This window comes from Platalea leucorodia, assembly GCF_965183815.1.
Source record: "Platalea leucorodia genome assembly, chromosome: 19".
Classification (NCBI taxonomy): Eukaryota; Metazoa; Chordata; class Aves; order Pelecaniformes; family Threskiornithidae; genus Platalea; species Platalea leucorodia.
In genome coordinates, this window is record NC_138841.1 from 4,717,571 (window position 1) to 4,743,338 (window position 25,768).

The 25,768-nt window shown below is 50.3% G+C and overlaps 2 protein-coding genes across 2 annotated transcripts; both read right to left on the reverse strand.

Moving 5' to 3' along the window:
- Window positions 1-851: 851 nt before the first annotated feature.
- PTPN22 (protein tyrosine phosphatase non-receptor type 22) lies at window positions 852-20,000 on the reverse strand. Its single transcript, XM_082330248.1, has 21 exons — window positions 19,846-20,000; window positions 15,785-15,893; window positions 14,862-14,938; window positions 13,808-13,903; window positions 13,346-13,384; window positions 12,932-13,003; window positions 12,778-12,837; window positions 12,190-12,332; window positions 11,631-11,697; window positions 10,685-10,762; window positions 10,049-10,141; window positions 8,507-8,583; window positions 6,906-7,663; window positions 5,645-5,728; window positions 5,372-5,502; window positions 4,799-4,826; window positions 4,291-4,371; window positions 3,889-3,995; window positions 3,219-3,249; window positions 2,399-2,476; window positions 852-1,746 (listed from the first exon to the last, which is right to left on the reverse strand). Exons 1-21 carry the CDS (start codon window positions 19,930-19,932, stop codon window positions 1,682-1,684), a joined length of 2,361 nt encoding a protein of 786 aa, XP_082186374.1. The 5' UTR covers window positions 19,933-20,000; the 3' UTR covers window positions 852-1,681.
- Window positions 20,001-21,519: 1,519 nt separating this feature from the next.
- BCL2L15 (BCL2 like 15) lies at window positions 21,520-25,269 on the reverse strand. Its single transcript, XM_082330251.1, has 4 exons — window positions 25,137-25,269; window positions 23,095-23,237; window positions 22,128-22,343; window positions 21,520-21,618 (listed from the first exon to the last, which is right to left on the reverse strand). Exons 1-4 carry the CDS (start codon window positions 25,240-25,242, stop codon window positions 21,601-21,603), a joined length of 483 nt encoding a protein of 160 aa, XP_082186377.1. The 5' UTR covers window positions 25,243-25,269; the 3' UTR covers window positions 21,520-21,600.
- Between the last annotated feature and the right edge of the window lie 499 nt (window positions 25,270-25,768).

The following is a 25,768-nucleotide window of genomic DNA, read 5'->3' on the forward strand; positions in this document are numbered from 1 at the left end:
TGCCCCCTGGGAGCTGTAGTTCGCGGCGGCACGCCGGGAAGTGTAGTCCGCCGGAGGGCGCATGCGCGGGCTGCGGCAGCGGGGGGGGAGCTGGTCACGTGCCCGGGCGGCGCGCGCGGGCACGGAAAAGCGCGGGGTTTACCGCAAATCCGCGGCTGCGTCATCGCGGGGGGGGGGGAGGTGCGGGGCCCTGCGGTGCGGGGCTCTGCGATTGCAGGGCCCTGCTCGCCGGCGGCCAGTCGCACCCGCTCCGTGACCAGCGATCCTCGAGCGGACCCGTCGGTACAACCAGGCCGATGAATAAACTTTATTTTTACGGCATTTCTCACACGTCATAACCCGCTTCATCGATTAAACACGCAGCCCCTGATTGTGGGTACAAGGCGCCGAGCGACAGCGTTGTAAAACGGGAGATGAGGCCGGCGGGCGCGCGGCGGCTGGCGTCGCGGGCGCGGTGACATGGCGGCTGCGCCGCGCGAAGGCGGCGAGGCGCTCCTCCCGCCTCCGTCCAGGCCGCTCCGCTGGCTGGCGGTGGCGGGGTTTGCTACAACACAGAAATATTTGCAACAAAAGTATAAATTAGGTAAGGTCTTTTGCTGGTTTCTGCTGCTGAGAAAGCGGGTGGCCGGTGAAAAATAAAGCTGGCTCTTTCTGGGCTGTACCAGCCATTGCTCCAGCAAAAGTAGCTTTAAACCAGCTCGAGTTCTCTCTTCCAGTAGTGGTCAGTAGATTCCTCTCTCGACCAAATTCCCCAAATCCCACTTTGGTTTTTTCTCTCTCTACAGGAAAATAATCCTTTACAGCAGTTTTCCACATCTGCATCCCTCCCCACTGAGGGTATAAATAGCAGGAGAAGCTGGTGAGGAATCTGTCTAGAAATCTAATCTTCCAAGACATCCGTCTGAAATTTTGTGCTGGAGAGTCACAAGTCCTTAAAAACAGCATTGCTTTGAAAATACAATGATATTTTGCTTGCTGTGGTGGTGTTTGGTTTTGTGTTTTTTTCCAGATGGCGAGGGCAGCTGGGTCAGCGAACTCTGCGGTCTGTTACACTGGTTCAGTTTCTATATGATCAATCAGCATCTTGGTCTTATTGACCAAAAAACTAGACAAATTACCTGATTCGCCCAGATGAAAAAAACTTAAATTATTTCTAAAATCTGAGATGCTAAGTATCTTTTAGTCCAAGAAATGTAAACATTTAAGGAAGTGCGGGTCCTTGATTATGGCAGACCGACACGTGTGACTGAAGTTACACAGATGCTGCTCTGCACGATGCAGAGTCTTGCTCTGCTTTGGTCCTTCCATGTCGTTCAGTAGTCTTCGCTGGATCCTGTCACTGGTTTACACTGCTCCGTTTCAGAAAGCTCAAATCCATCCTTTTGAAGTGAATACGTTCCAAAACACAACAAAAATGTATCCCTCCGTAGGATAAAATGTCTATTCCCATGTTTAGTTTCCATCCTGTTGTAAATTAACTGAAAGTGCTTAGCTGCTGATACTTCTATATTCTTCTTTACTTTAAAACTTTAGCTGATGAAGAACGTGCAAGTAGTGCCTGAGCTGCAAATATGCAACAGCTTTCGATGTACTAATTTTGACGGAAACCTTACTGGGATGAGCACTCAAGGCGTATCGGAAGGACTTCACAAATCTGTAACGCCAAATCTATAAAACATATCTAAATGTTCCATGCTGGTGGTGGATTTCTTGGTCCTTTGGGTTTTGAAAATCGATTCACAAAGCCTAGGAAGAAATTATTTTTTTAATGCAACAAATTCTGTATGTTATAGATGTCGATTATGTAATTCCTTAAGATAATATGGTATTTGAAAATTCTTGTAATTCCAGTTCTTTCCCAAACTTTCAGATAGGGTAGACTTAAAGGAATATCCTGTAGTTGTAAGTCAACTGGTGCAAAAACAGTCTATCAATGTACTATCTATTGTCATTATGGCATGAATATCGAGATAACTAGATTTTATGCCTAATTTAATAAATGGCTACTGTCTAGCAGAAGAATTTAAAACGGAAAAGATGGTATTTCTCCTCTTCCATATTACAGAACATAAGGCAGCAGCCCAGTGGCAATGCTACAGCTTTGTCTTTGTCTTCCGCTGTCTCTGTTGCCACATAAAGGCTTTCAGATACAGGAAAGACAAATACACACCGCAGCCTCGTCACACACTGAGAAACATTTGTCAGAGTAGGTTTCAGGGTTTGTGTTTTCCATCCTTACCTGTTTTTCAAACCGTTTGTGAATAAAGTTGTAAACGTGTAAAAAATAATAAGCGTTATTTGTAATGTTTGTAATTTGTTAGCATTCAGCCTGGTACCTGCATTTAGACTTTCAAAAACCAGGTACTTCCTACACCAAAACACAAAGAGAAAAACCTACCAAAGTTAAGGAAAGACCTCGAGTGGTTTGACGGGGCAGATTCTGATGGTTTTGTCAGTGAAGATGGGCTACAGATGCCTAGAAATAAAAAATTAAGACTGAAGCAGTTAGTCACTACGGTAATTCCCTGAAAAGCCGGACTCGGACGCACCTACAGGGACAGACGTACTGCCAGACGCACGCTGACGCTCGGCACGGATGCTGTCACAGCACAAGGCAAAGCCAAGTCCTTTCCACGCTAGCAGAGCTTGGATGCCGCGCAGCTTTAACAACATTATTTGCTCATAGCAGGGAGCGAGTGTACAACTGCAGCGCAATCCACTCAGAAAATGTTTGCTCAGAAGCGCTTTAGATGGTTTTTAGCAGCCCTGTTTTCAAGATAAGCATTTTAATTTTAGATCGAAGGGGGCTTAATGACAAACTCCTTATTTATGCTCCAGATAGGCTGGGCAGAATCCAGGATGGGGCTCCCATTCCCCACAGCACCCCTACCCCCATTTTTAGAGTATTTGTCCCACAACCCTGGTTTGAACGACGTGAAGGATTTGGTAATTTGGGTACACCGGAGCTTTCCCCAAGGTACCCAAAGGGCATTACAAGGGCCCCGTGGCATCCCTATGATAATCCTAAAACTCTGGCTGTCCAGATGAGATGGTCCTCAGCAAGGCAGCGCAGCTCTGTGTCCTACTCCAAAGTAGGCAGAGGCGCAGGGCGTTTCACATCTGACGAGTTCAGGTTCTTGAAAATTCAGTCCCCACATATTTCTTTATATACTTGCTTAAAGCCATCAGGAAGATGCACATTAGCCTGACAGACTTACCCTTTCTCATATTTTTCAATATTTTCAAGCTCTGTAGGAAAAAGAAAAAGAAGGCTTGTTGGAAAAAAACATAGCAAGCAGTAGATCAGCTACTCCGATAAAGGGAGTTCACTGGTAAATATACATGTATCCCATCTCATAAAAGGTATCGTGCACAGCAGCTGAGACTGAAATGCAGAGTTCTGCCGCTCACTTTGGCTTTTTTCTAGCCAGCCCAAATGCCTCCAGTTTGTATTATTCTTGCCGTTTTCCTCAAATGCTTTTCTGCTCAACCCCAGCATCCCGAAGGACAGTTGCTCACGAGGAGAATTAACTAGGGCCGCAAGAGGAGACTGGTGATGAGCAGAGTCTGTCCTACGCGGGAATTCAGACTCCCATCAAGCACATTTTTCCAGGAGGAACTGGCACCTCAGGTGGACGGAGTGCCGAGGCAGAACCGTTCACGCGGGTATGGCCGTGTTACTCTGTTCCTAGTGCAGACAGTGGTTTTGTTTGAAGTTCTACAACAGAGTATTTTTATTAGTCTTGTTTCCTTGCCCGAAATAGGAGTGGTCTCAAAGCAGGCAGTTTTCACAAGGTTAGCAATGAGAAAGCAGCAATAGCTGTAGCTAGAGCGATCTCCTCACCCCCTCTGTTTTCAACAGCTTTTATTTTGTCTTGTTTCTTTTACCTTGCTTCTCCTGAAGCATTTCGTAGGCTCTTTTGACGATGTTTGGGAAGCGTTGTTCTCCAAGCCGGAAAGACTCATGGTAGAATTTCTTGCAGCAGGCTGCAGACCTGGGAACATAGATCAGAACATTGTCAGTGATCAGTCAAGAATCCTCCTGCTTTTTTCTAAGTGCTTTGTTGTTGCTTTTCATTTCCTCTAATGCAGCGGTTCTAGAAATTTCCAGCAGGTCCGCTGGTTGCGTTTACTTTCTTTGTATCTGCTGAACTCTCCTGCAGTTAAGTCCTGAAGCACGGCCGTTGGCAGTGCTTTGAACAAGTGGGCCGCGATCTCCTCGGCTATCTACAGGTTTAGGTGTAAGTATAAAATCCCAGTTACATGCCGAGAAAAGAACTCATCACTCACTTGCTGCATCAGCCAGAACAAATGACTCCGGGGTTCTTTCAGGAAGCGGGGGTGGAGAGTTAGAGCGATCCCGGGTTGTCTCTTAAGAAAGCAAAGATAAAAGAGTTGGTTACCTAGCTTCTAAAAAAAAAAAAAGAAATATATATATATCTCTCCGTTCACTGAGAGGTCCACAGCACTCTAACAGGCGTATCTCAAGCATCTCAGAGGAAACACACAACCTGCAGCAGAAGGTGTGACAACCCTCAGCCTGAGGACGCCGCAAGGGACATCACCACGCACAGGGCAAGGCAGGAGCTGATTAGGAAATATAAAACTACTGGTTCGTTTGGTTGCAGAACTGCCTAGTTCTGTTTAGAACTATTTAGTTGCAGAACTGTTTAGCAACACAAAATTTCCGTTGGGCTGAGCACAGATCCTAAAGCCATTTACTAAATATGGTAAAGCAGCTTCAGTAAAAAGCAGACCTTATCTCCAAAGGTAGTTTATCCCAGCGTTAAACTTATACCTGTTTGTGGGCTCCGAAGCTTCACACTCTGGAAACAAAAAACAAGGAAGGTATTTGAAATTCCCACAACCAAATGTCGTTCTCTTGCACACAAGCAAGCCAGAGAAGACAAAGAAATGATGTTATGTGCAAACACCCTCCCACGCACACCTCCACGCTCATGTAATGGAAGATAGACTTACGCCTTATTGTTTCCCTGTACAAAGCTGTAATTCAACTGTGGGATGATCAAGAGATGCCTAAAGTTTGTTCAGCTCCTGCCTGTTCCACAGGGCAGCGTGAACCTCAGCGGACCACTAACTCCCTGTCTTCATTATCCTCCTCTAAAATAGGGACGATAGTTTTACTACCTTGCATGGGATTTAGGACACCAAAAAATAATGTTTGAAGTAAAGTAGCTGTTGATACGGAGGAGCCTGACTGAGACCACATCTTCCTCCCAGTCCTGAACCCTGAAATAATTTATGGAAAGTCCACAGTGCCAAAACCGGGGTCTTTCTCACAGAAGGAAACATGATAAGGGAACTGGCGTAGTGATAGTGGTGGAGAAGAGACAAAAAGCCGCTTACGTACCTTGCATGGTCTCAGTCTCACTGCATCATTAAACACCTCCGAGTGAGACTCGCCGCTCCGCTCCAAAGAGGTTCCGATATTTGTATTTCTGGCTGGAAGCTGAAAATCAGAAGTGGCCAGAGGAAATTGTCCTGGAAACAATTGAACAGAAGAGAGGTCGTTCCTCATCCCAGAGAGCCAGAGCAAAGGCGCTGCTGGATGCTACGATACCACGCAAACACGGGACGAGCCCTCGGAGCACTTCTCAGCCCCTGCTTTGTTAAATGCACTTACCGGGTTCACTGGCCACAATAAAGGACTCGGGGGTTCGCTCGGGCAGGGGCGGAGGATCATCATCATCTGGCTGTGGCAGGGTGGCTAATTGGGGAGACAGGGACAGGTTACCTGCATGGCCCAACACGGCAGGAGAACTGCAGACCTTTGCAGAGACGGCGAGCTGGCTGCTCTCGCCCAGCCGCACGCCAGAGCTGATGGCTAAATACCTCTAAACTGTAGTTAAAAATCCAAATAGCCCTCAGCACCAGTTCACCTGCTGCTAGCTATGTGGCCCCAAGGGCACGCTTCCAGCGGTGTCGGCAGCAGAATTCCCATTGCACAGGGAGATGACAAGCGTACCCCCAGCACACAGCCAGGCTCACAGCTGGCGGTACCCTTGCTGCTTGGCTTGCGCTGCAACTCCCATGACTTTCCAAGAGTCTCTAGCACCTAGATAGCGAGCACGCTTCTGTAACACTGCAGGCTGAAGGGCCTGAGCAGGATAAAGCTGAGCAAATGCCAAAGCTGCGGGCAATGGGAAATGTCTGCCTGGGCCAGCATTGACCAGACCGAGGAATAATTCTACCTTCTTCATATGGTGGGTGGTGGTTTTATGGCTACAGATCTGGGCAAAACACTAATGTTGAAGTCCTGGTTCTCTCAGTCTCAGTGGGATGTCAGCATCCCCCTGCACGACACTCTGCAGAAAGGAGTGGGTTTTCACCTGGAAACTAGATCCTCAAAGAAAACCATTTCTGGGAGCTTTCCAATTGCTTCTTGGAGCACCCTGTTTTAAGAACCGGTCAGCACCTATCCCTGCCTTCCTGTGAGAGCCGTACCGAGGTGACACAGTAGTCCAGAGCAGCTGTGCAATGCGTAACCCCAAATCATGCTGTTCTAAAAATATTGTTTCATAGAATCGTAGAATCATTAAGGTTGGAAAGGACCTCTGAGATCATCGAGTCCAACCGTTAACCAAACTGCCTGGTCCACCTCTAAACCATGTCCCCAAGCACCACATCCACACGTTTTTTGAATACTTCCAGGGACTGTGATTGCACCACTTCCCTGGGCAGTTTATTTTTACGGGAAAAATTCAAGGCAGGCTGAAACGAGTGTGAGGGTGAAACCAGTTGCTCCCTTAGCTTCTGCGGGAACGCGGTCCCGAGGAGCAGCTACAGCCCTGCCTGGGCGCCAGAAAACAACACCCGCCGCTCCCTCCAGCACACCGAAATCCAGAGCGACCAAGCCCAGCTTGTCGCAGTGCTGCACCACTTACTCGAGGAGGATCTCCTCTCGTCCTTCAGCAGGGGAGCATGGTGGGACACAGGCCTGGGTGGTGGGGAGCTGGCCACAGCAGGCTGCAGTGGGGCACTCGCAGCGCAAGAAGGCAGGAATGCATCGGGCCCCTCCGCGAAGCGCTCGGTAAGCGCCGGGGACACGGGGTCATCTGGAGAGAGCGAGGAGAAGTAGGGGTCTTCGGCTGAGCAGCAGTAAGGGTAAGGGCATTGCCCATGGCTCCTGCGGCTTGGGGGGCCGTCCGCGTCTTGGCTCGAGTGGTTCAGCTCCACAGGGGAAAATGTGTCCTGCTTCACCTGAAAGCTTGGGTAACAGGCATTTGGCAACTGTGAACTCAAAACAGGCTTTGCACCCCCTCGATCCCATTCCCAGTCCTCTCGCCGCTGTGCCAGCACAAAAGGGGTGGATGCAGCCCGTGTCAGAGGTGCTCTGCCACGAGGCCATCTCCTGCCTGCTCCCTTCGGTTCCAGGTTCAGAAGCAGCTGCTCAGAAGAGAGGTTGTTGAACTCCAAACTGCGGTGTTTCTGGAGAGCGTCCCCAGCGCCCTGCTTCTCAGCGGCACCTGCCTTCCTGTAGTTGAAGAAGTTGAAAGTGCCAAAGGAGATGGCCTGTCTGATGGGAGGGACTCCATGCCCGGAGCTGTCCTGTCCTCCCGTGGCGGACAACGATGTCAGGGATGCTTTGCTTTGTACCACCAGAGGCAGACGTTGATGCACGTCCTGTTCCTCCTGCTCTGAGCTGCAATAAAGCACCGCGATGTGAAGTCAAAGCCACTCAGAAATCTCTGCTAGCCTACTAACAAGGCCCCACAACATTGCTCCTGAGAGCAGATCCATCCCCCAGGAACGTAGAGCCCGGTTCAGCCTCAAGCAAGGAGCGTAGGGAAGGACTGTGCACCCCGGTGCCCCATTTGAACACCATTGCATGGCGAACAGAGGAGGCCCCTTTACGTGGGTAAACTACGCCCTCAGTGCAGACTAGACCAAAAAGCAAAATTATTTACAGAAAGCAGACACTGCAAACCAAAACACGCCCACAGGAAGATCCCGCCACGCTCTGAAGCTGCCCGTGTCGGGAAGGTAGACTCCTCCAGCTTGCTGCTCCTGCAGCAAGAGGCACTCGAGTGGCACGTGCAGATGAAAGATGGGACCAGTTAGGGGCACCTTGCAGGGTGCGCAGCTCCAGGCAGAGGGCTGAGATGAACCAGCACTGGGGTGTCTCCACGTGCACGCGCCTTTTTTTATATTGCCCTGGGACGTGTTTTCAGTTCGTATGTGAAACAACAGGTAAGCACAACATGAAGCAGAGCCAAGGGCAGAAGACGGGGACAGATAATGGCACGCAGGGAAGAGGCTGAGACTCAGTCTCGGAGACACATCGGTGAGAAGGGCAGGAATTATGTTAGGAACAAACGTGAGAGCCAAAGTGGGGCTCAAGGGAGGCTGCGGATCCTGCTGACAACTGAAATGCAACATTCAAACCTAACTGTGTCACAAAGCCCACATAAAAAAATGCATCTTCCTGAAATCATATGGGTGACTGAAAATACTAACCCAGGGGATACTTGTGCTATGGCCTTACCAGGTTAGTAATCTCAGGGAATAAATATCTTCCACGGGAGTCAGAAGTGGCTTGGCTACAGGATGCCTTGTTTGTACCTAGTGAAGGAAAAGATTAGAAAACAAGAGAGTGAGGAAGAAGAATGCAAAGAACACAAACATGCTATTTCAGGAGCGGGAATTTGTGCCAGCTACTTTTAATTATTAATGCAGTTTGGAAATGACAAACACCAACTTGAAAACACCAAGCTGGAGCTGAAAACTGAGGACAGATCCTCCTGAACAGCAGTTCCTGTCAGCACCTTCTCGAAACGCGAGTACAGCGAGCCGTACAGCCATCCAGCTGTTCCCAACACCTGCAAAACAGCCTGTGCAGACCGCTCTGCCTTCAGGACCCCAGGCAGGCATTCAGCCTGGTTTCATTTGCGACACTTCAGCAGGGGACCGTCCCCCGTGCTCTGCAGAGTGCTTTCAGAGGGCAGTGAGGTTTAGGCAGGGGAGAGAGAGGTTTGGCCAGGAGCTACAAAACCACATCCGGACTTGAACCGTTTTCTGCGTTTTGTGTCAACTTAGTCTTGCATCTGTTTTGCTTACAGACTGTCCACAACATGTAGAAAGAGGCTCTTTCCAGCTCTTTTCTCACTCAAGAGAAACTATGGCAAAACCGAGGCATGTACCATCACAGGATCCTGCTCCCAATTCTTTAGACAAAAGCTTCTGACAAAATAAGCTAACTGAAACCTTTCAGCCTTTACCTAAGCATGGCAACGCATGTACTTTAGCCAGATTGCAAACAGCTACACAGGCAAGGTAAGGTTCATGCCAGCAGTCACAGAAGAACAGCAAGAACAAGGAAAAGCTTAACCGTGGATGCTTTGGATGTTCCTGTTTACATGCAACTTTGTGCCAAGACCACATTGTTTTTCCTCGGAGGTGTATCAGATTTGAAACACCCTGACACGTTTTTTCACAAGATATTTTAGCCTGCTCTCTCCCACAGACAGGCTGTAATGCTAACGACCTCACTAGAATACCACCCTGTTGCAGACTAACACTTTTAGCCATACCGCCTTGTGCTCCCAAGCTTCTCAGCCTCGACTGAAAGTCACTCTGTTGCTTGCAAGCACGCCATGAAGACGAGTTTCGCTGGCACATCCACATGGAAATCAGCCGCTACTATGGAAAGTTGGGTCTGATTTGCCACAACTGACGGTTTCAGAAATTGAGGTTTGAGTTAATTAATTTTTTACTTTCTTTGTACTGTACTTTTCTATTCACTCATTACATTAAACAATTATAAAAGTACATAGAAAACGGTTTTGAGACTGAAGAAAATTTAGCTCTTGCTTGAGGCCAAATCCTGTGATAAGCATTGCGCATTCAGGGGACCAGCTGGATTCTCATGGGTTAACTTGAAAAGAGGCTCAGTTTGGGCATAAAGGGTAGCAGAAAACATGGCAATTCGTTCCAGGTCTGCAGAAGAGACCTCTGCACTTGGTATCTAGGCTAGAGCTGGCATGCCTGAGGCTGGAAGAGGCAGCGTGTTTATCCTGGGGACTTTTACCTGTGAAGCAGCAGAATCTTCCTGGGCATCGAGTGCTTTAAGCTGCCTTTTGAAGAGCTCAATCACCGCATCATAAACCAGCTCATACTGCTCCTGCGTTCCAGAGAAATAAAACAGACATGAGAGCCAGCACCTGCAGTGCTTGTGAATGGTCACCTGCTACCCAAATCAAGCATCAGCCCCTGAGAGAAGCTGCCACTTTCCGGTCCATTGGCAGGGTAAATTCTCAGAAGAGGTAGAAGCCACAGCTTTCAAAGGGTTCAGACTGAAGCACTTGGGTTTTTTTCGGGTGCACAAACAAGGCTGTTCTGCATTGAGCTTCCTCTTCAGTCTGTCTCAGCTGAGAAGAGTTCCCACTTTATTTCCTGGACAGTCCCTTGTTTCACAGCGTAAGCGTTCGATAAAGCAGACTGCAAGCACTAAGCTATTCCAGCTGTCTACAAGGAAATGGTCAGCTACCAAATTCATTTCTGCAAAATCATTCTTCTGTTCAGAAAAAGGACCTTACAGAACATCTACAGGCCCCAGTTCCCAGCAGCAAAACCGCTCTGTGTTTCCTTACTGCGAACCCTCCTGGGGAAAAGCTGAGGTCCCAGCATGGGGAGTATACCAGTTGGCAACAGCTCCCGACCGTACCTTGGTCTGCACTATGGAAGGCCTTTGCGTGCGCATTTCCTGGATCAGACTGAAAATACTGAAGTTCACTGGGACAATCTTGCAAGAAAGAGAAAAGACGAAAAATTACAGGCAGGTCTAATTCCAAGCAGCTGTCAAGTCGTGATGCAGTTTAGAGCAGTGTCCAAAATTCAGGCCTGCTATTGCAAGAATTTTTAACAAAGGACCTGCTTAAGGTGCCAATTTTGATTATGAACCAGCTTGCCTCCTCCCTCCTGTCTTGCACTGCACAGAAAATACCCTTTTTATAACAGCATTGGTAACAGCCGTGAATAGCACGAAGGGCAAGACAGCCCTGTCCCAGATCAGTGGCTCCGGGGTTGCTGCAGTACAGAAAGCAGCCACTCCTCAGAGTCCCAGCAACCTGCTGCAAGGCCAGGGACTACTTCACTGTTAAAACATACGTTTTTATTGAAGAGTCAGAGTAAAGCAAGGTGTTAGTTTGGAACCCTGGATTTCTGATGCTTGAGTGCAGAGAGACAAATACAGACAGTAAACTCGTATTGAAGACTGAAGGCCAGGGCAGAGCCAAGCTCCCTGATCTGAAGATCCTGCCAGAGGGAGCAACGGGAGGGAGAATTCTGCCCCATCGCTACAAGCACCGGCTGCTATTCGCATTGGGATGAGGAGGGGAGCAATGGCAACGGACAGTGCATGGATGGTGCAGAGCCTAAAGAGAGACAACCAGCACAAACTGGGAATGGGGTATCAGCGGTTTGGCCACCGCTGTTCTCCAGTCAGGCTGGCGGGAGTTCCCGTTCATGGCTGTCATCTGAAATACATCTGCATGCAGTCAGAGGGGCGTGAAAGGGAGAGTAAGGGGAGAGAGAAGGCAAGGGAGAGACAGAAGATGCAGCGGTGCTGCACGCAGGCGCCGTTCGGAGACGCAGACCGGGCTGATACTCACTCCGTCCTTCAGCAGCTTCTGGGTGTAGTCGATTGCACAGATGACTCCTGTTCTCCCGCAGCCAGCACTGCAATGACAGTCACGGCAGGGTTGCTAGCAGGGGTCAGGGGATGGGCACGCTGTATTTTCTGGCAAGGATATTTGAAAAAGATCCACAGCCACCTGGGACCCTCCCGCCCCACGTCGCAGAGGATGCAGACCCACACGACGGCCCTGCTGCAGCTTCACCCACCCCACGTAAGGCTCCGCCTGCCCACAGCCCTGCTGCAGGCTGGAAGGCACATCTTGTGCTCCTGCAAAGAGTTCCCAGTCCTCCTGTGGTGACCAGCCCACACGTGGACATGCCCAGTGCTGGTGGTCTCTTAACTACCCCTGCTGTCGCGGGCCTGCTGCTATCTCCTTTCCTGCCACCCGGCCGTGCTAGCTGTCCGCAGAGGACACCTTTGCCTTAGGACTTTCTACAAGAGGAGCTTGGCTGCAGGCTTGTGCCGGCTGCCACCGCCCCTGCGGCCGCTCAGGGGGCCGGCAGCCCTTCCGCACCGGTGACCGGCTCACCCACCTGCAGTGGATGCAGATGGGGATGCTGTCATCTGGCTGGTAGCAGCGAATCTCACTGATGAGCTCCAGGATGGGGTCAATGGATGAGGGGACATCATGGTCCGGCCAGTTTTTATAGTGGAACTGGTGGACGGTGCGGATTTCCTGCAAGAGAAGAGCGCTGGCAGGGTCCGGGGCCAGTCTGCACCACCGAGGGGATGCTGCTGCAGCTCCCACGGGCGCAGACTGGGATGTCGGCACAGCAAGGGGAAGCTGGCGTGCTGCAGACATCTCCAGTTCCCGTCTGCATCGGTAGGCAAAAGTTGAGGTGCAGTTTGCAGCTGTTCTTGCCACAAAAGAAGCATTGCCATTTTATGACATTCTTGATGTTACCGGTTGGCCTCACTTAGCCAGGGTCTGATTTGCCACAACTGACAAACAGTTTCATAAATTGAGGTTTGAGTTAATTAATTTTTTACTTTCTTTGTACTGTTAAATCTAAAAGAGCAGGCTGAGCAGCATAAAATTTTCTACACAGTGTGCCGTATTTTAATATTTATATAATAAATGTAGCCAGGATGCATTTCCTGCCTTGAGCTTTCCTACTTACTTCATTCAGGGTCACCTTTAAAGTCCTAATCACATACTCGTTTCTTTTCTCTTCAGCTTCCTGCAGAACAAGAAGTTAGAGTCACATTTTCTGCGGATGACACGAGTTTCCAGTGCACGTGATGTGACATGGCGCTCGCGGCAGCCGTACTCACACAGGCGATGGAGAAAGGACCACACTGCAGGGGAGAGCCGCCCACCTCTGCCCAGTACCGCTCGCATTTCTTCTGTTGCAAGAAGCAGGACACGTTTGGTTACTCACTGCCGGCCCACCCATGCCGTCTCCTGTCCCACTCTGCCGGACAAAACTCGTGCTGGGAGGAGGCCCGGCTCTTGCCGCTGGCCAGCTCCAGCCTCCCCTTCCCTGGAGCCAGCATTGCTGGTTTTTCCCTTCCAAAGAGGCTAGCTACACTACTGGAAACGGTTTAAGAATCTGCAGCTGGAGACTCAGGGAACAGCTCGTATCAAACAGAAACTCGCTGTCACTAATGAGATTTAATAAAAATCTGCACCTCTCCACCCTGCCCTGGCACTGTGGCGGCAGAGGCCATCTCTGACACGTTACTCACCTTTCCCATTTCAAACTCCATACAAGCCATGACCACGATCTGCAGAAAGAAGGTTCATTAGAAAAGTCTGAACGCAAGTTTCTTATCCAGGCAGCAAAGTCAATCTCATTACTTGTGGGTACTTATCAGCAATGAGCACGTTCTGTGGGCTGCCTTCCCCAGAGCCCCAGCCTGCGAGGCAAATCAGACTCCGGACATCATCCGCAGCCCGGTCGCGAGGACCTTTCCCACTCAGTGCCCGAATGCAGAGGCAGCCGCGAGCAGACTCCCGTCTCAGCACGAGTGTGGAGGAGGCTCACGGGAAGGATGGGGGGCACACAACATCTGGAGTAAAACCCTGACACTCCCACTGTCTGCTTAGTCAAAAAGGATTGCTGGCTGGCTGTATGGACAACTTTTCTTTTTAAAAAAAAACCAAAAAAAACCCCAAAAAACCGACAGACATATAAATCTGCACCTTACCAGGACTTCATACTCCCAAATCATCCTCCAAAAGTCAATGACGGTAGTGGGGAGAGGACCCTGCGTTGCAATGTATGCTCTTGGCCCATAGACACCCTAAAACAGCATTCAGATCAGACACGGAGACATATTTGCATAGTTCGCTATCAGAAATAAAGTAATCTCCTTTCTGAATCTTACTTCTATCCAATAAGCCCATTAAGGACTTAGAAGGGCTTTTATATAGGTAAAATTTAGGCACCTAATTTAAATTAAGCAACCAGAAACCAATGGTGTGCGAACCTCCCAAAGGAAGACCCAAGCCAGGGAGCTGGGCTTGAGGTGAGATCTGCTCCCAGAGACCACCAGTCCTTGCAGTGCGTTTGGGAGCTTGGGGTGATGTTGCAACAGCTGATCCAGCTCTCGGGTGTGCAGCTTGGCACATTAGTGGCTGTTGGCCAAAGAACGAACCGTGATCCCCTTGTGAAGGTCTGTTCTTCAGATGGGTTACACAGAGCCCTTGGTCACTATGGTGGAGAATGAAGGAAACCTTCTACCTGTCTATCAGAGAAGGGTCGTGGGCACAGGAGAGTCCCGAAACACGTGGAGCTCCTGATGGAGAACCAGCCTGCGCTGACCTGCCCTGTTGCTCGCCGCTGCAGTGGGTCTGAGCTGTGCTGCAGTGCAAGGCTTCCTGCCTGTGCACTGGTTTCGGGCAAGGCGATTCTGACCACCGGCAATTTTACACCACTATCACCCACTAAAGGCAGTAACACCGACAAGGAAGTTGGGGCTGTGAGCCACAAACTGTTCCACCACCTGCCCCACCAGGAGCACATGTCCCTTGTCCTGGAGCCTGGTGCCTCTGTGCTGCAAGGGGTGTTTTTGAAGGGCTCACGGATTGAACACATCTTCTTTACATCAGTTATCCTTGAGCACAGCCCAGAAACTACTGCCTAGTCCTTTCACTCACCAGAGCCACGGGACCTGCTCCTCCTGGCACAACTCAACCAGGCAGCACCCACAGCTGCTACAAACACCTCTGCACGGCAAAACACCATGAAAGAAGCAATACCTTGATAAAGTTGGCATTGATGTAATGAGAATCTTCATCTGATGTGATCAGGGACAACTCCACTCTGCTGTGGTCAACTGCAGGCACAAAAGCAGAAGAGCAGCCATTACTGTTTGTCTTTCATGGTGGTTGAGCTCCCCAGACTGCAGCACAAGGAGCTTTGGAGGAGCGCATAGATCAGAGAGCTCATCCCAAAGCAGATGAGTGGCTGTGCAAGCAGCTAATGCCTCCTCCCGCACCGACCGATAGCCCTGCACAGAACTGCCATTGCCTACACGCAGGCAGCAGGCAGGCAAGCTCTCCTTCAGAGCAACGGTGAGGGCTTAGGCAAGAGCTGCCACCACCCCAGCTCAATGCCAATCTCCTCTGGCCATGGAGCAAGCCAAGCCTAGCATCACTCCCCACTCCGTCTTACGGGCTCAAATGAGATCTGTGGGTTTAGATTTTTTTTTTTTTTCCAAGCCCGAATGGATGAAAGGGACAGTCTGCTCTGATCCTAGGGCAGACTCTTCTTTGGAGACTACTGCACCAAGCCGGGACAAGCCACAACAGTTTTTAACTGCAGTCTGCTTCATACGTCATGGAGGCATCTTTGTTCAAAGCCATTCTCTACAAGGCCTTGGAAAAGGAGCGGTTGCAATGCTGCCCAGAAAGCTTGCAAGGACAATCATTAGAGGATGTGTTTCCTACTGAACAGGAGTTCTTCTGTCTGTAGAAAATACGTGCCGAAGTCTTCCAGAGCATGCACTGCAACAGTCGCAGATAAAGCCTTAAATCCTAACAGCAGAATTCAAGGCCAACTGACAGCCAGTGACACGCTCACATGCAAGCAACTGTGCAGGCAGATACTGGAGGAAGAGAACAGACTCGAGCTCGCAAAAAAAAAAAAGGCTGAATAGCAACATTTGCCATTTCCAACCTACAGGGTAAGATGTCCTTGTATCTGTTCTTCTTGATGTTCTCTGGTTGCTCAGATGCTGCTGTAGGGTAGATTTTATCCGATCTGTACTTTGTTGACTGCCTTTTCAGCTTCTGTGATAAAAGAATGGAACAAATTACAGCAGATGTGTTACATACAACACACTACTAAAGAGTATGTGTGAAGGTCTCTAGGGGTCAGGTTCACTACCACAAAGCAAGGTCTGCACCATTAATTCTTTCCTGAGTGGCTTTTCTCAAGGTCTTCAGAGCAAGAATAGAGACAGGAGCTGCCCGAGAGCCCCAGCACAGGCTTCTGAAGAATGGAAAGTGTGTGCTGAGGCAGTGCCCACACGAGGCTTGGGCATGTAGGCTTCTGAAGTGAAACAATGCATTTATAAAGCACATAAAGCATTGCCCTCGCAAATAAGTGAGACACAGGGGAATCATTCTCGGTATAAATGGCACCCAGATAAGAGGAGTGAGAATGTTAAACCACCTTTAACAAATGATATCAGAAATGCCAGATGAATCAATTGATTTTTCTCACTTTGGTAAAGATGCTCCCATCTGGAGCTGCAAACAGCAATGCCCAAGCCACTACAGGAGCACAAGCAATTGGAGCAAAGTAGCTACGTGCACTCCTGAAAGAGAAAGGAGAAGGAGTCCTAGGACAGACCCTTGGGGGTACGTATCTCCCGTCTCTTTCTTTTCCAGGATAAAGCTGCAGCACTCCTGGAGAGTTCAAGCATCTTTTTCCTGCCAAAGCACAGAACTTTATTTCACTGAGATCAGCTTCTAAATAACACGCGCTGTTCATTACCATCAACTTCGAAAGCACCATTCTTGCTTTATTTTTTCTTTCATCATTTCTTGTCTACCTGACCACTTTTCTTGCCACCAAGGGGTGCTTTTGATTTTAAACAGAAGGCCATTTCTCTAATCAGTGCCTCTACGGTTTGACACTCCGAAGGGTAAGGCTCCCCTTCCCACCACCCTGGGGCCGTACCTTCAAGCCCTTCTCCTGGAGATCACTGCTGGGGTCCAGAGAATCAGGCTGACACCGGAGAACCCTCAGTCTCCTGTGACTTTATGAAAGAAAGGTGTGCAGGGGTGAAAAGCAAAGGGAAGGGACCACGGCACACCTGAGCTGCAAGGTGAGAGGGTTTCTCATGCCTGGTGCACACCTCGCAGTGACCTGCCTGAGCCGCTGAGAGAAAGTGGGAACGGTGGCTCAGCTGCTCACGGCGCGGGGAAAAACAGCCCGCTGGTCTCGGGGTCACCAAACCAAAATAGTGCCATGGCCAAAGGGATTAGCGCGGAGAAGGCGGCAGACCCTCCTGCTGGTACCGGCAAAGCCCTCCCCAGCGTGCTCGAGGGCTCAGAGGCTGCAGCTCTGGCGCGGCAGCACACGAGCAGGAATTGCGGGGGTCCTGGCAGTTTCAGGGCCCTGATTTTTGGGTGTTCACCATAAATCACCGAGAGTCAGCTCACCAGTGACCTTCCCACGGGAGCTCATAAGTGTCTGCGTTTCAGCTCTCCCAAAAACTTTCATCCAGTTTTGAGAATCCCATCCCTTGTCCTCCCTTGCTGCAGACCCGACGTGTTAGCAGCTGTGGGAGAGCTGCAAAAGCCCCCTTGGCTCCAGCCTGCTCTGGACGAGCACCCGCTAGGACACGACACCCTTCAGGGCCAGCATGCATTAAGCTACAGAGGGATGATATTTGCCAAAAGACCACATCAGGAGCTGGAGGGCTTTGTAGCTCGTACATATTTGATCAAGCCAAGCAGCCCCTTAGCAATACCACAGATAAAAGGTATATACAGCAATGTGTATCTCATCTCCACGGTGTTTCTGTGCGCAGATATTCAGATTCAGATCCAAATCAGAGTTGCTGTTTTCTAACATTAAACTGCAATTTTTAAACCCTAAATTCTGCTGCTGTCCAGCCACAATACGGCAGGAGTCACATCTCACTGACCTGGATGGAGTGAGTCAGGAAGAAGGTGCAGGAGGCCCAGGACGGTCCACGTGCCCAGTCTCTATTAATCAAGAACACGGGGGCAGGTACAGCATGATAGAAATTGTGAGAGCAGGATGGTTTTTGTAAACTACGTGCCCCTGTAACCTCCTGAGCTCTTCTGGTGTTGGTGGCATCCTCCACCTGCCTCCTGCCAAGGCAAGCCCAGCTTCCAGGGTAAGCTTTCATGGAAGGGGCATCACCTAGTACCGAAGCCAGTCTTCTCATAGCTGAGGCTCTGAATCACCTTACTTTTCTGTCTCTGCATAAACTGACATAAAACTGCTTGGGAAATGGCTTCATATGAGAAAGGAAGTGAGAGCAGTAAGGATCAAACTCTTGCTGTGAGACTGCACAAACAGAAAAAGGGGAGTTGAACAAAAAACCCCGTCATTTACAGTAACACCACCACAATTGGCATGTACAAATGCTTGTTCACACAAAGAGAGGTGTTCGGATGGAGAAATAACATCGAACATTTCTACCAAGTTTGGAAATGCAAGCCATCACAATTGCCTGCTAAGGCTTCCAAAAGTGGCCAACAGCTCGGGCCATCCTGGGAAGATCTCTTCCTCCCAGTACAAGACGAAACGCAGCCCTGACCACTTCTACCTGCCATTTTGGTCAGAAAATTAACTGTACACTTGGCTGCTAGAACGAGCACGTGCCCTGAGGCTGCGCAGCCCTGCTGCCTCGCACGGCACAGTACGGCCCCAGCACAGCCCAGCCCCGGCACAGCAGCGAGAGGGGGAAATTCAGCAGCCTGTGACAGCGCTTTGTTCCATGGAACAACAGAATGTCACTGCAGACTCAGATTAATCACTTCCCTCCAACCCAGACGCCTGGAAACCAAGCACTAAGCTTTTCCCAAGTGTTTGAAGTGCCAGTCGGGTACGACAAAGCAGGGCTGGATGCTGGGGGGACTCCTAAGTCCCCTGCACCTTCCCCAGAGACCACTGCCCGATGCAACCCTTGTCCAAGGCGGGGAGGGGGAGCTCAGGGCCCATGGTTATTCTCGTGTTTGAGACATCTCAGATCTTACAGATATACCAGTTTTACCCTTCCTTATCTCTGCTAAAGCTGGGCTTTGCTTCTCAGAGCAGCCCAGACAGCCTGCCAGAGCAACCTTCCTCCAGCTGATAGATCGGCAGCCATTGCCAGCCATCGGCTTTAACTGTGAGACAGTGGATTGCCATCTAAGACTCACCCCTGCCACCCAAACAAATAAAAAGATGTCAGAGAGCTCACAGATCGGGGCACTGCACAGATATCAACCAGCTAGACGCTGCAGAAGGCTGGGGAAAGCGAGAGCCATCAGCATTTTATGGTAGTTTTGCCTTTAGGGAACAAGAAATTAATTTCCCGGAGGGACCAGAAGCGCTGCTGGACGTAGAGCACATGCGCTCATTGCAAATGGATGCACGAGCCCTTCCACGTAACAGCGCGGGCGGCTGGGAACGGCCCGTCCGGCTGCTCAGCTCGCCGTCCCCCCACGCCTTGGCCAAGGCGCCCGGTGCCGACGGGAGGTGGAACAGGCTGGGGTCCCCAGCGCGTTTATCTGACCGCCCGCTCCCTGCTCTGCAGGTGGTACAGGGGCAGGGTGGGGGGTTTCTACTGAAACGAAAAAAGGAAAAGCTATCTCAAGTAGCCACCGGAGATCCCTGCCAGGAACACGTGTGTCACAGATACAACAGAGTGCAATGGGGAGGAGCGGCAGTGGCTCCATATTCCTCACTCTACCCTCGGTTGTTTTACCAGGCGAAGTGAAACCGTGTCTTGACAAGTGCATTTGCAAAGTAGAAAACAGGAAGCACTCGGGTAATTATTTAAAAAGCAAACAGCTTTACTTTGAATGCAAACTACTAAATTACTCTTCTGTCTTTACGTTCCTTTTACCCCAGTTAATTACTGCATCTCTTTCTGCTTTAAAATTCATAGAAAATCTTATTGTCACATGCAAATCACATTCCCGTTAGAGGAGAAGTGACTGAGTTCTTCCCTTTAAAATCAACTGAAACGCAGAGCTGTCCCTTAAGTGAACTTACCAAAAACTCGTCTACAAACTCTTCTCGGTTGAGCCTCTTGCCTTGGGCCCTTTCCAGGTTTTGCAGCAGAATCTCCCTTTGGTCCATGTTGCCGGAGACCGCGCGTGACTGGTCTGCCGAACCTGGGAACGGACATGTCAAGTGCGTGCCGCAGCGGAAAGCACCAGCCCGGAGAGCACTCGCGGCAGGCTGTGGTTTACTGACTTCATCACAAGTCTTAAAGGAAATTAGTACGTAAGAGATACCGTGGTCAAATAACAAAACAAAACACACAACCTGGGGCCCTAGCGCCTCCTTTTAAAACCACACGCGCTTCGCATGTGCCCCATGGCAAGGGCAGGCGGTGCTGAGCTGGGCAGGAGCAGAGCTGCCCCGGGTCCCTCGGCCGCAGCGTGCCTCCGGCGTGCCCGATGGTTTCCCCGTGCCACGAAGGTGGTCAGATGTTGGAGACCAGAGCCGAGCACCTCAACATCTGACTTCTTTAAGCACCGTGTCCAGCTGCCACCAGCAGCACGGCCCTGCTGGGGTCCAGAGGGGCGAGCAGGGGGGCAGCAGCTGGGCACACGTGCCCAAGCGCAGCCGCGTTTCACTGCCAGGCGGCCGCGGGGAAAGCTTCAGACCGGGAACACGCTGCAGCTAGAAGAGTCCCTAAAACGGCATGCAAAATCCACAGTTCCCCTTGACACTTATAACTTAGCCTGTTTTCCACCTTAACTGCAAAATATTTTGAAAGAATACTTCAGGCAGACGGCGAGCACCTGAACCTGGCTTGCACGTGTTACTGCCCTGAACCGCACGACGGCTTCTGAACAGAGAAAACCTATCAATGTGCTTCAGGTCAGCTCTTCCAGCCACAATTCCCCATGTCTGGCAGCTTGGGCTAGAAGAGAGGGTCAAATCTGACTCCAGTAGACTATAGAAATCCAATTCATTATGCCAGCCTTACTCACCTCACTTGCACTCAGTAACATTTACAGGTGCTCAAAAAAACCCCATAGGACAAAGTGGAGGTTATTCTGAAGTGGGAAGGAGATGCAGAGAGCGAAGTTCTTGTCTACTTGCAGAAGTAGGGAAAACTAAACGAGACTAACCTAAAAACAACAATCCCCCAAAAACCAAAAAAAGGTATGGGAGTCACAACCTTGATCTTTCCAATATCTTACATTTTGCACAAAGACCTCAGACTGGCTGTACTACGCCTGTTTCTCTTTCTGATTGGAACTACAGTCATTAAATGTATTCCCCTCCTGTGTTTTCTCGCAGATCAGGTATAGAATAGCCAGAAGATTTCTGTATGCAGCTGCTAAAAGGCAAAGGGCTGCTAATCACTCTGAAAGAGCCATCAGTCTTAGTTTAAAATAATGACAAATTTCCATTTTGCACAAATAAGCCTTTGAATCAACGGAGAGGAAAAGAGAGATCTTTAGAATAACTAATGGAAACGTGTTTTAAAACAAATATTCACCTGACTAGTCTGAAAATTAACACTGCAGCACTAAGCACTGACCTAGAAACCTTGAATAAGAGTGAAGCCCACTTTTATGGTTATATTTAAGAGAAACACAAGGAGAAAAACAAATGAATAACAACAAAGACTTATTAACTTTTATTTTTAGTGGTACAGAACATCTTTTACATGTTGTTTATATGTAGAGTTCTGCTTGCAGTCTCCTGAAGAAATACAACAGCATTACTCCCAGTTAAATCAATGAAAAGCTCAGCTTCACCTCCTGGAAAGTAGGATAGCCCTTTCTCTCAGTTGTCCAAGTTCTCCTGAAAACAAACAAAAACCGCCATGTGCATGTGTTTTAGAGAAAGAATTCAAGGCAGGTTTAAAGGAACCAGCTGGAAGAGAAGGACGCGGGATGGAGGGACGGGCAACCCGCCTCCTGCTGCAAACCTCTCCCGGACCGATTTCATCCCTTCCCCCGGTAAAATGCACCAAGCGGGGTCTGTAAAGTTGCTTTTTGTATGACCCATCCTTCATTATTTTGATTCTCATCTAAAGGAGCAAGCTGAGCTCCCAAGATACCGAGACAAGGAATTAGACCCTGAGACCGAGAAGCAGATGGGAAGATTGATGCTGGCTTCAGTAAGACTTCACCGAGGTGTTTAGCAAAGCCGTGCTCCCACAGCTATACGCTGAGTTAGCTGCTGCACGGGTCTGGGGGACGCGCTGGGCATCAGTGACGAGCCGAGCGAGGCGGGTGGGAGAGGCGAGAGACACAAAGGAAGAGCCATGGACACCCCGGCAAATGTCACCGCCACCTTTACATCCTTACCCATCCGCCGCAGGCCTCAATGTAGCTTCTCACTTGAGAATTTCCATTAATCACTTGTATGAGTTGGTTGGGATGCACCATAGCTGGGACTTTCTTAGCAATGTGCATTACCAGTTTCACAGAAATAGAGAGAAAAGCTTTCTCATAGACCAGCCCGGGGTTCTGGTCACTCCAGATCCTGCTGAGAGAGTCCACGGCAGCCCCAAACTTCTCCATCTGCAAGCATCGAGAGGGCAGTTTGAGCTTCTTTTTAAATGACAGTGTGATAAGTAAGTCTTGGCTCAAAATCCAGCATTCAGTTAAATTCCTGCACTTGCTGCTTCTACCCATGACCAGAGCAGGTGACCCCACAGCTTCCTGGTGACACCCGTACAGCGCAGGGCTTCAAGGCAGGGCTCTCCTTTACCGCGGCTCGTAGAAAGGGCGGCAGCGGGGAGCGTGGTTGAAGGACTGGGGAGGAGGGCTGGTAGCCCACCCAGAGCTGCGCCGAACCTGAAGCTAGAACCGCTTGCAGCGCCCGCACCAGAAGCGTGCTGGCACGAGGGCTGTGGCCGCAGGGCTGCTGCGGCCAGATCCCCTGCAGCAGGCTGCAGCGCCCGCTCTGCCCCTCTCACCGCAGTCTTCCTCCTTTCCCCCTCTGCACACCCGCTGCCCCCACCGCTCCGGGCTGCAGAGCATCTCCTGCAATAACAGGTCGGCCCAGGCAGCTCCAGGGCTTCTCAGGTGATAAAAGCAGCTCCTTTGGAAGCTCCCACAGTGCCTTGTCCAGCTTCTGTCCTGGTGGCTCGCACGCCACCCGCGACACAAAGACGGAGGGAGGCTGCGGGGCGTCGTGCCCCTTCCCCTCAGACCCCCCGACTCCTGCAGCGTAAGCTGTGCTGCTCCCCGGGCTTTTGCTATTCTCCGACACAAGGCTGCCCTTCAGACAAGGAGCGGGCCGGGCCGCGCAGGACAAGGTGTGCTTTACCTTTCCCTGGAGCACTTCAGCGAGAGCCTCTGAGGAATTCCTTTCAAAATCCATGTTGCACTGGTCCCCCATGCGCCGCAGGCGACTGGCGATGATGACCGGGTCAAACGTGGTTGGAGGCTCTCCTGCAGACTGCACAGGCCCTAGGGCGGAGAGAGCAGGGTGAGGGGTTTCAGCACAACCCAGTAAAGGTGGAGAAAGAGAACTGGTGCTGACAGCCCAGCCTCTTCAGCTGCCTGCTGCGTCCAAAACGCTGCCTTCAGCGGGCGCTACGGTAGTTACTGCCTCAAGCACGCAGGTTAACGCAGGGTAGACCTCTGACAAGACACATAGGGAAATGCAAAACCAAAGTCCCCGAGGAATACTGTGCAGCTATTCAAGTATTCATTGATTTACAGGGACCAAGGGGCTCTGTACCACGGGTTTGTCCAGGTCTCTCTCCTCCCACCTCAGCTGCTTCATGCCCAAGTCTCGGTTCATCCCCACTCCTGTTTCTCCAAGGGCATCCCTAAGGCCTCCCTTTTACCCCTCCGGGTTCTGGCAGCTCCCTCCTCCCAGGCTGCCAGAAGCAAGCAAGGAAGGTCAGAGGACTCGGAAAACATCTCAGCTCGCGCTTCTGACTGCGGTGACACAGCAGCAGCGATCGGCTGGGAGAGTCCTGCCTGCGTTCCCCCAGCACTTCGAGGCTGCAGATCATTGCGTGCCGTCTTCGGAGAATGTAGATATTATACTCAAGGTCTCTTCCGAGCAAGTGCAAATGGCAACGTTTCAAAGTCTCATAGTGACCCAAATTTGGGAAGGTTTTCACAAAGGAGCAAAAGGCATCCTTCACAAATCTCAAGTATATAAAACCATTAGAACTTGTCGGCGTTACTTAAAGGGGTGGCGGGGGGGGAGCACCTCAGTTAAAGCATTTTTCCCTTAAAGCATCCTGAGGGGAAAAAACCAACTGAGTATTATTTATTTTTTCTGAATATTATCAAAATGAGGTTCAGCCAGAAGGAGCTACCCGACACTGAAAGCTTCAGCAAAACCATTTCCATGCTTGACGAAGTCATGAGGAACTGAAAGCAGGATCTTTCGACATAAAGCAGCGGGCAACTTTATCTGGAGGCATCGCTTCCTGATCCAACCCCCTCCCTCATCCAGCCGCTAATTCCAGTTTAACTCATCCGGTTCAGGTGCCAGCACTCGCTGCCCGCAGCCCTGGGCAGAAGCCTGCGGCTCCGGGGGGTCGGGGGCAGTTTCACAGCGCTCGGGACAGCGGAGGCGGAGGCACAAGCCCCAATCCAGGGAGGGAAACGAGCAACACGCCAGCGGAGACGTTTTCTTTAGGCAAAACGACAAACTTCCATGAAGCTTTTGAGAAATGGACTTTGCTTGCTATCTGGTGTCAGCAAGATCCCAGTGCCTTCTGGGACATTTTAACTGCCTTGCTGCCAAGAAATTAATCGGAAAATTAATTTTTCCCATTCATATGATTTATACGATATGAATACAGGCGAACGCTGGGTTTCTTGCAGCATTGCCCAGCAAACCAAAGCAGCCCAAATGATTTTAGGAGCTCTGTGAAGCAAAGACCACATGCTGGCTTACATGTTAAAACAACCGGTTTTATCCAATAAGCAATATGAGCTTTCTTTTTGATAATGACAGTTAAAACTTGTACCAGCCCGTTGGCTTGGAGGAAGTTACTCAGGACCTGCAGACCCGTGTGGGGCACAGCAGCCGGCGGCACCTTCCCTGCCGGCACTGCCCAGCACCCGCAGCCCCGAGGGGCGGCAAGCGGGGTGGCCGTCCTTCACAGCCCCCGTTGCCCGACCCTGCCAAGGCAGACGGCAGCTGTGGGCTGCCCGGGACTCAAACAACTCTACCTTGCTCCAACTTTTCCCCCCAAAAAGAAGTAGCTTGGAAGTCATCACAAGCCCGCAATTTAGGAAACCCAACCGCAAGCTACAGCCTCCTTCCTTCAAATGTTCCGTCAAAACGCTCCGCTCATCCGCGGCAAACCAACCATTTTTTTCCTCCCACACAGGCCCTACCTCCGAAGTCCGTCTCCAGGCTCCGGTAGTCAGTCTGGTCTTCATGGAGGAGGTCAGAGAACAAGGCTTCCACAACGCACTCCGTCTGCAACTCGAAGGTTGCCATTTCAGCCTGTCGCCCCACCGCAGGGTGGGCAGGGGCACCACCGCAGCTGCTCTTCTTGGCAGGTGAGCTTTGCCTACAGATTTTGCTTTCCTTTTCCCAGAGCTGCACAGGTTCTTCCTTCTGGGAAGAATATGACCCCAGACTCCCTCCCCGGGAGAGCACGTCATGCCAATATTTGCTCTCTTAACTGTCGTCATGCAAGCTATGGGTGTGGTTTAGTTTCAAAATAAGTTCTTTCTGTTAAGATCAACTGACATACATACATACATACAAGTTATTGCATACTGTTGACCTGTTCATTCATCAAGAAAGGTGTCTGGATAAAAGGCTAGAAGCTCCAAGTCCCATCCCAGACAAAGACTAGACTCAGTCTAGCCACAGCGCAGTAAATGATAGCTTGCCAAAAAGCTATCAACTATTTTTTTTTTTTCTACAAACTGCATAATGCCAATGCTCCAATGCATCTCTCCGTAAGGACGGGAATACAACATATGCACAGAGACACTGGAAATTGTTAACAGGAGCC

What these genes read in the sequence shown, in the direction of transcription:
- PTPN22 (XM_082330248.1), bottom strand. Translation starts at nt 19,932, where the DNA reads ATGGACCAAAGGGAGATTCTGCTGCAAAACCTGGAAAGGGCCCAAGGC. An exon ending in TGGAGTTTGAAATGGGAAAG is followed by an intron (nt 13,004 to 13,345) that starts GTGAGTAACGTG and finishes TTCTTGCAACAG; the next exon opens with AAGAAATGCGAGCGGTACTG. An exon ending in GCTTCGGAGCCCACAAACAG is followed by an intron (nt 4,372 to 4,798) that starts GTATAAGTTTAA and finishes TGCTTTCTTAAG; the next exon opens with AGACAACCCGGGATCGCTCT.
- BCL2L15 (XM_082330251.1), bottom strand. Translation starts at nt 25,242, where the DNA reads ATGGCAACCTTCGAGTTGCAGACGGAGTGCGTTGTGGAAGCCTTGTTC. An exon ending in CCTGGAGACGGACTTCGGAG is followed by an intron (nt 23,238 to 25,136) that starts GTAGGGCCTGTG and finishes TCTCCGCCCTAG; the next exon opens with GGCCTGTGCAGTCTGCAGGA. An exon ending in CTGAAGTGCTCCAGGGAAAG is followed by an intron (nt 22,344 to 23,094) that starts GTAAAGCACACC and finishes CGATGCTTGCAG; the next exon opens with ATGGAGAAGTTTGGGGCTGC.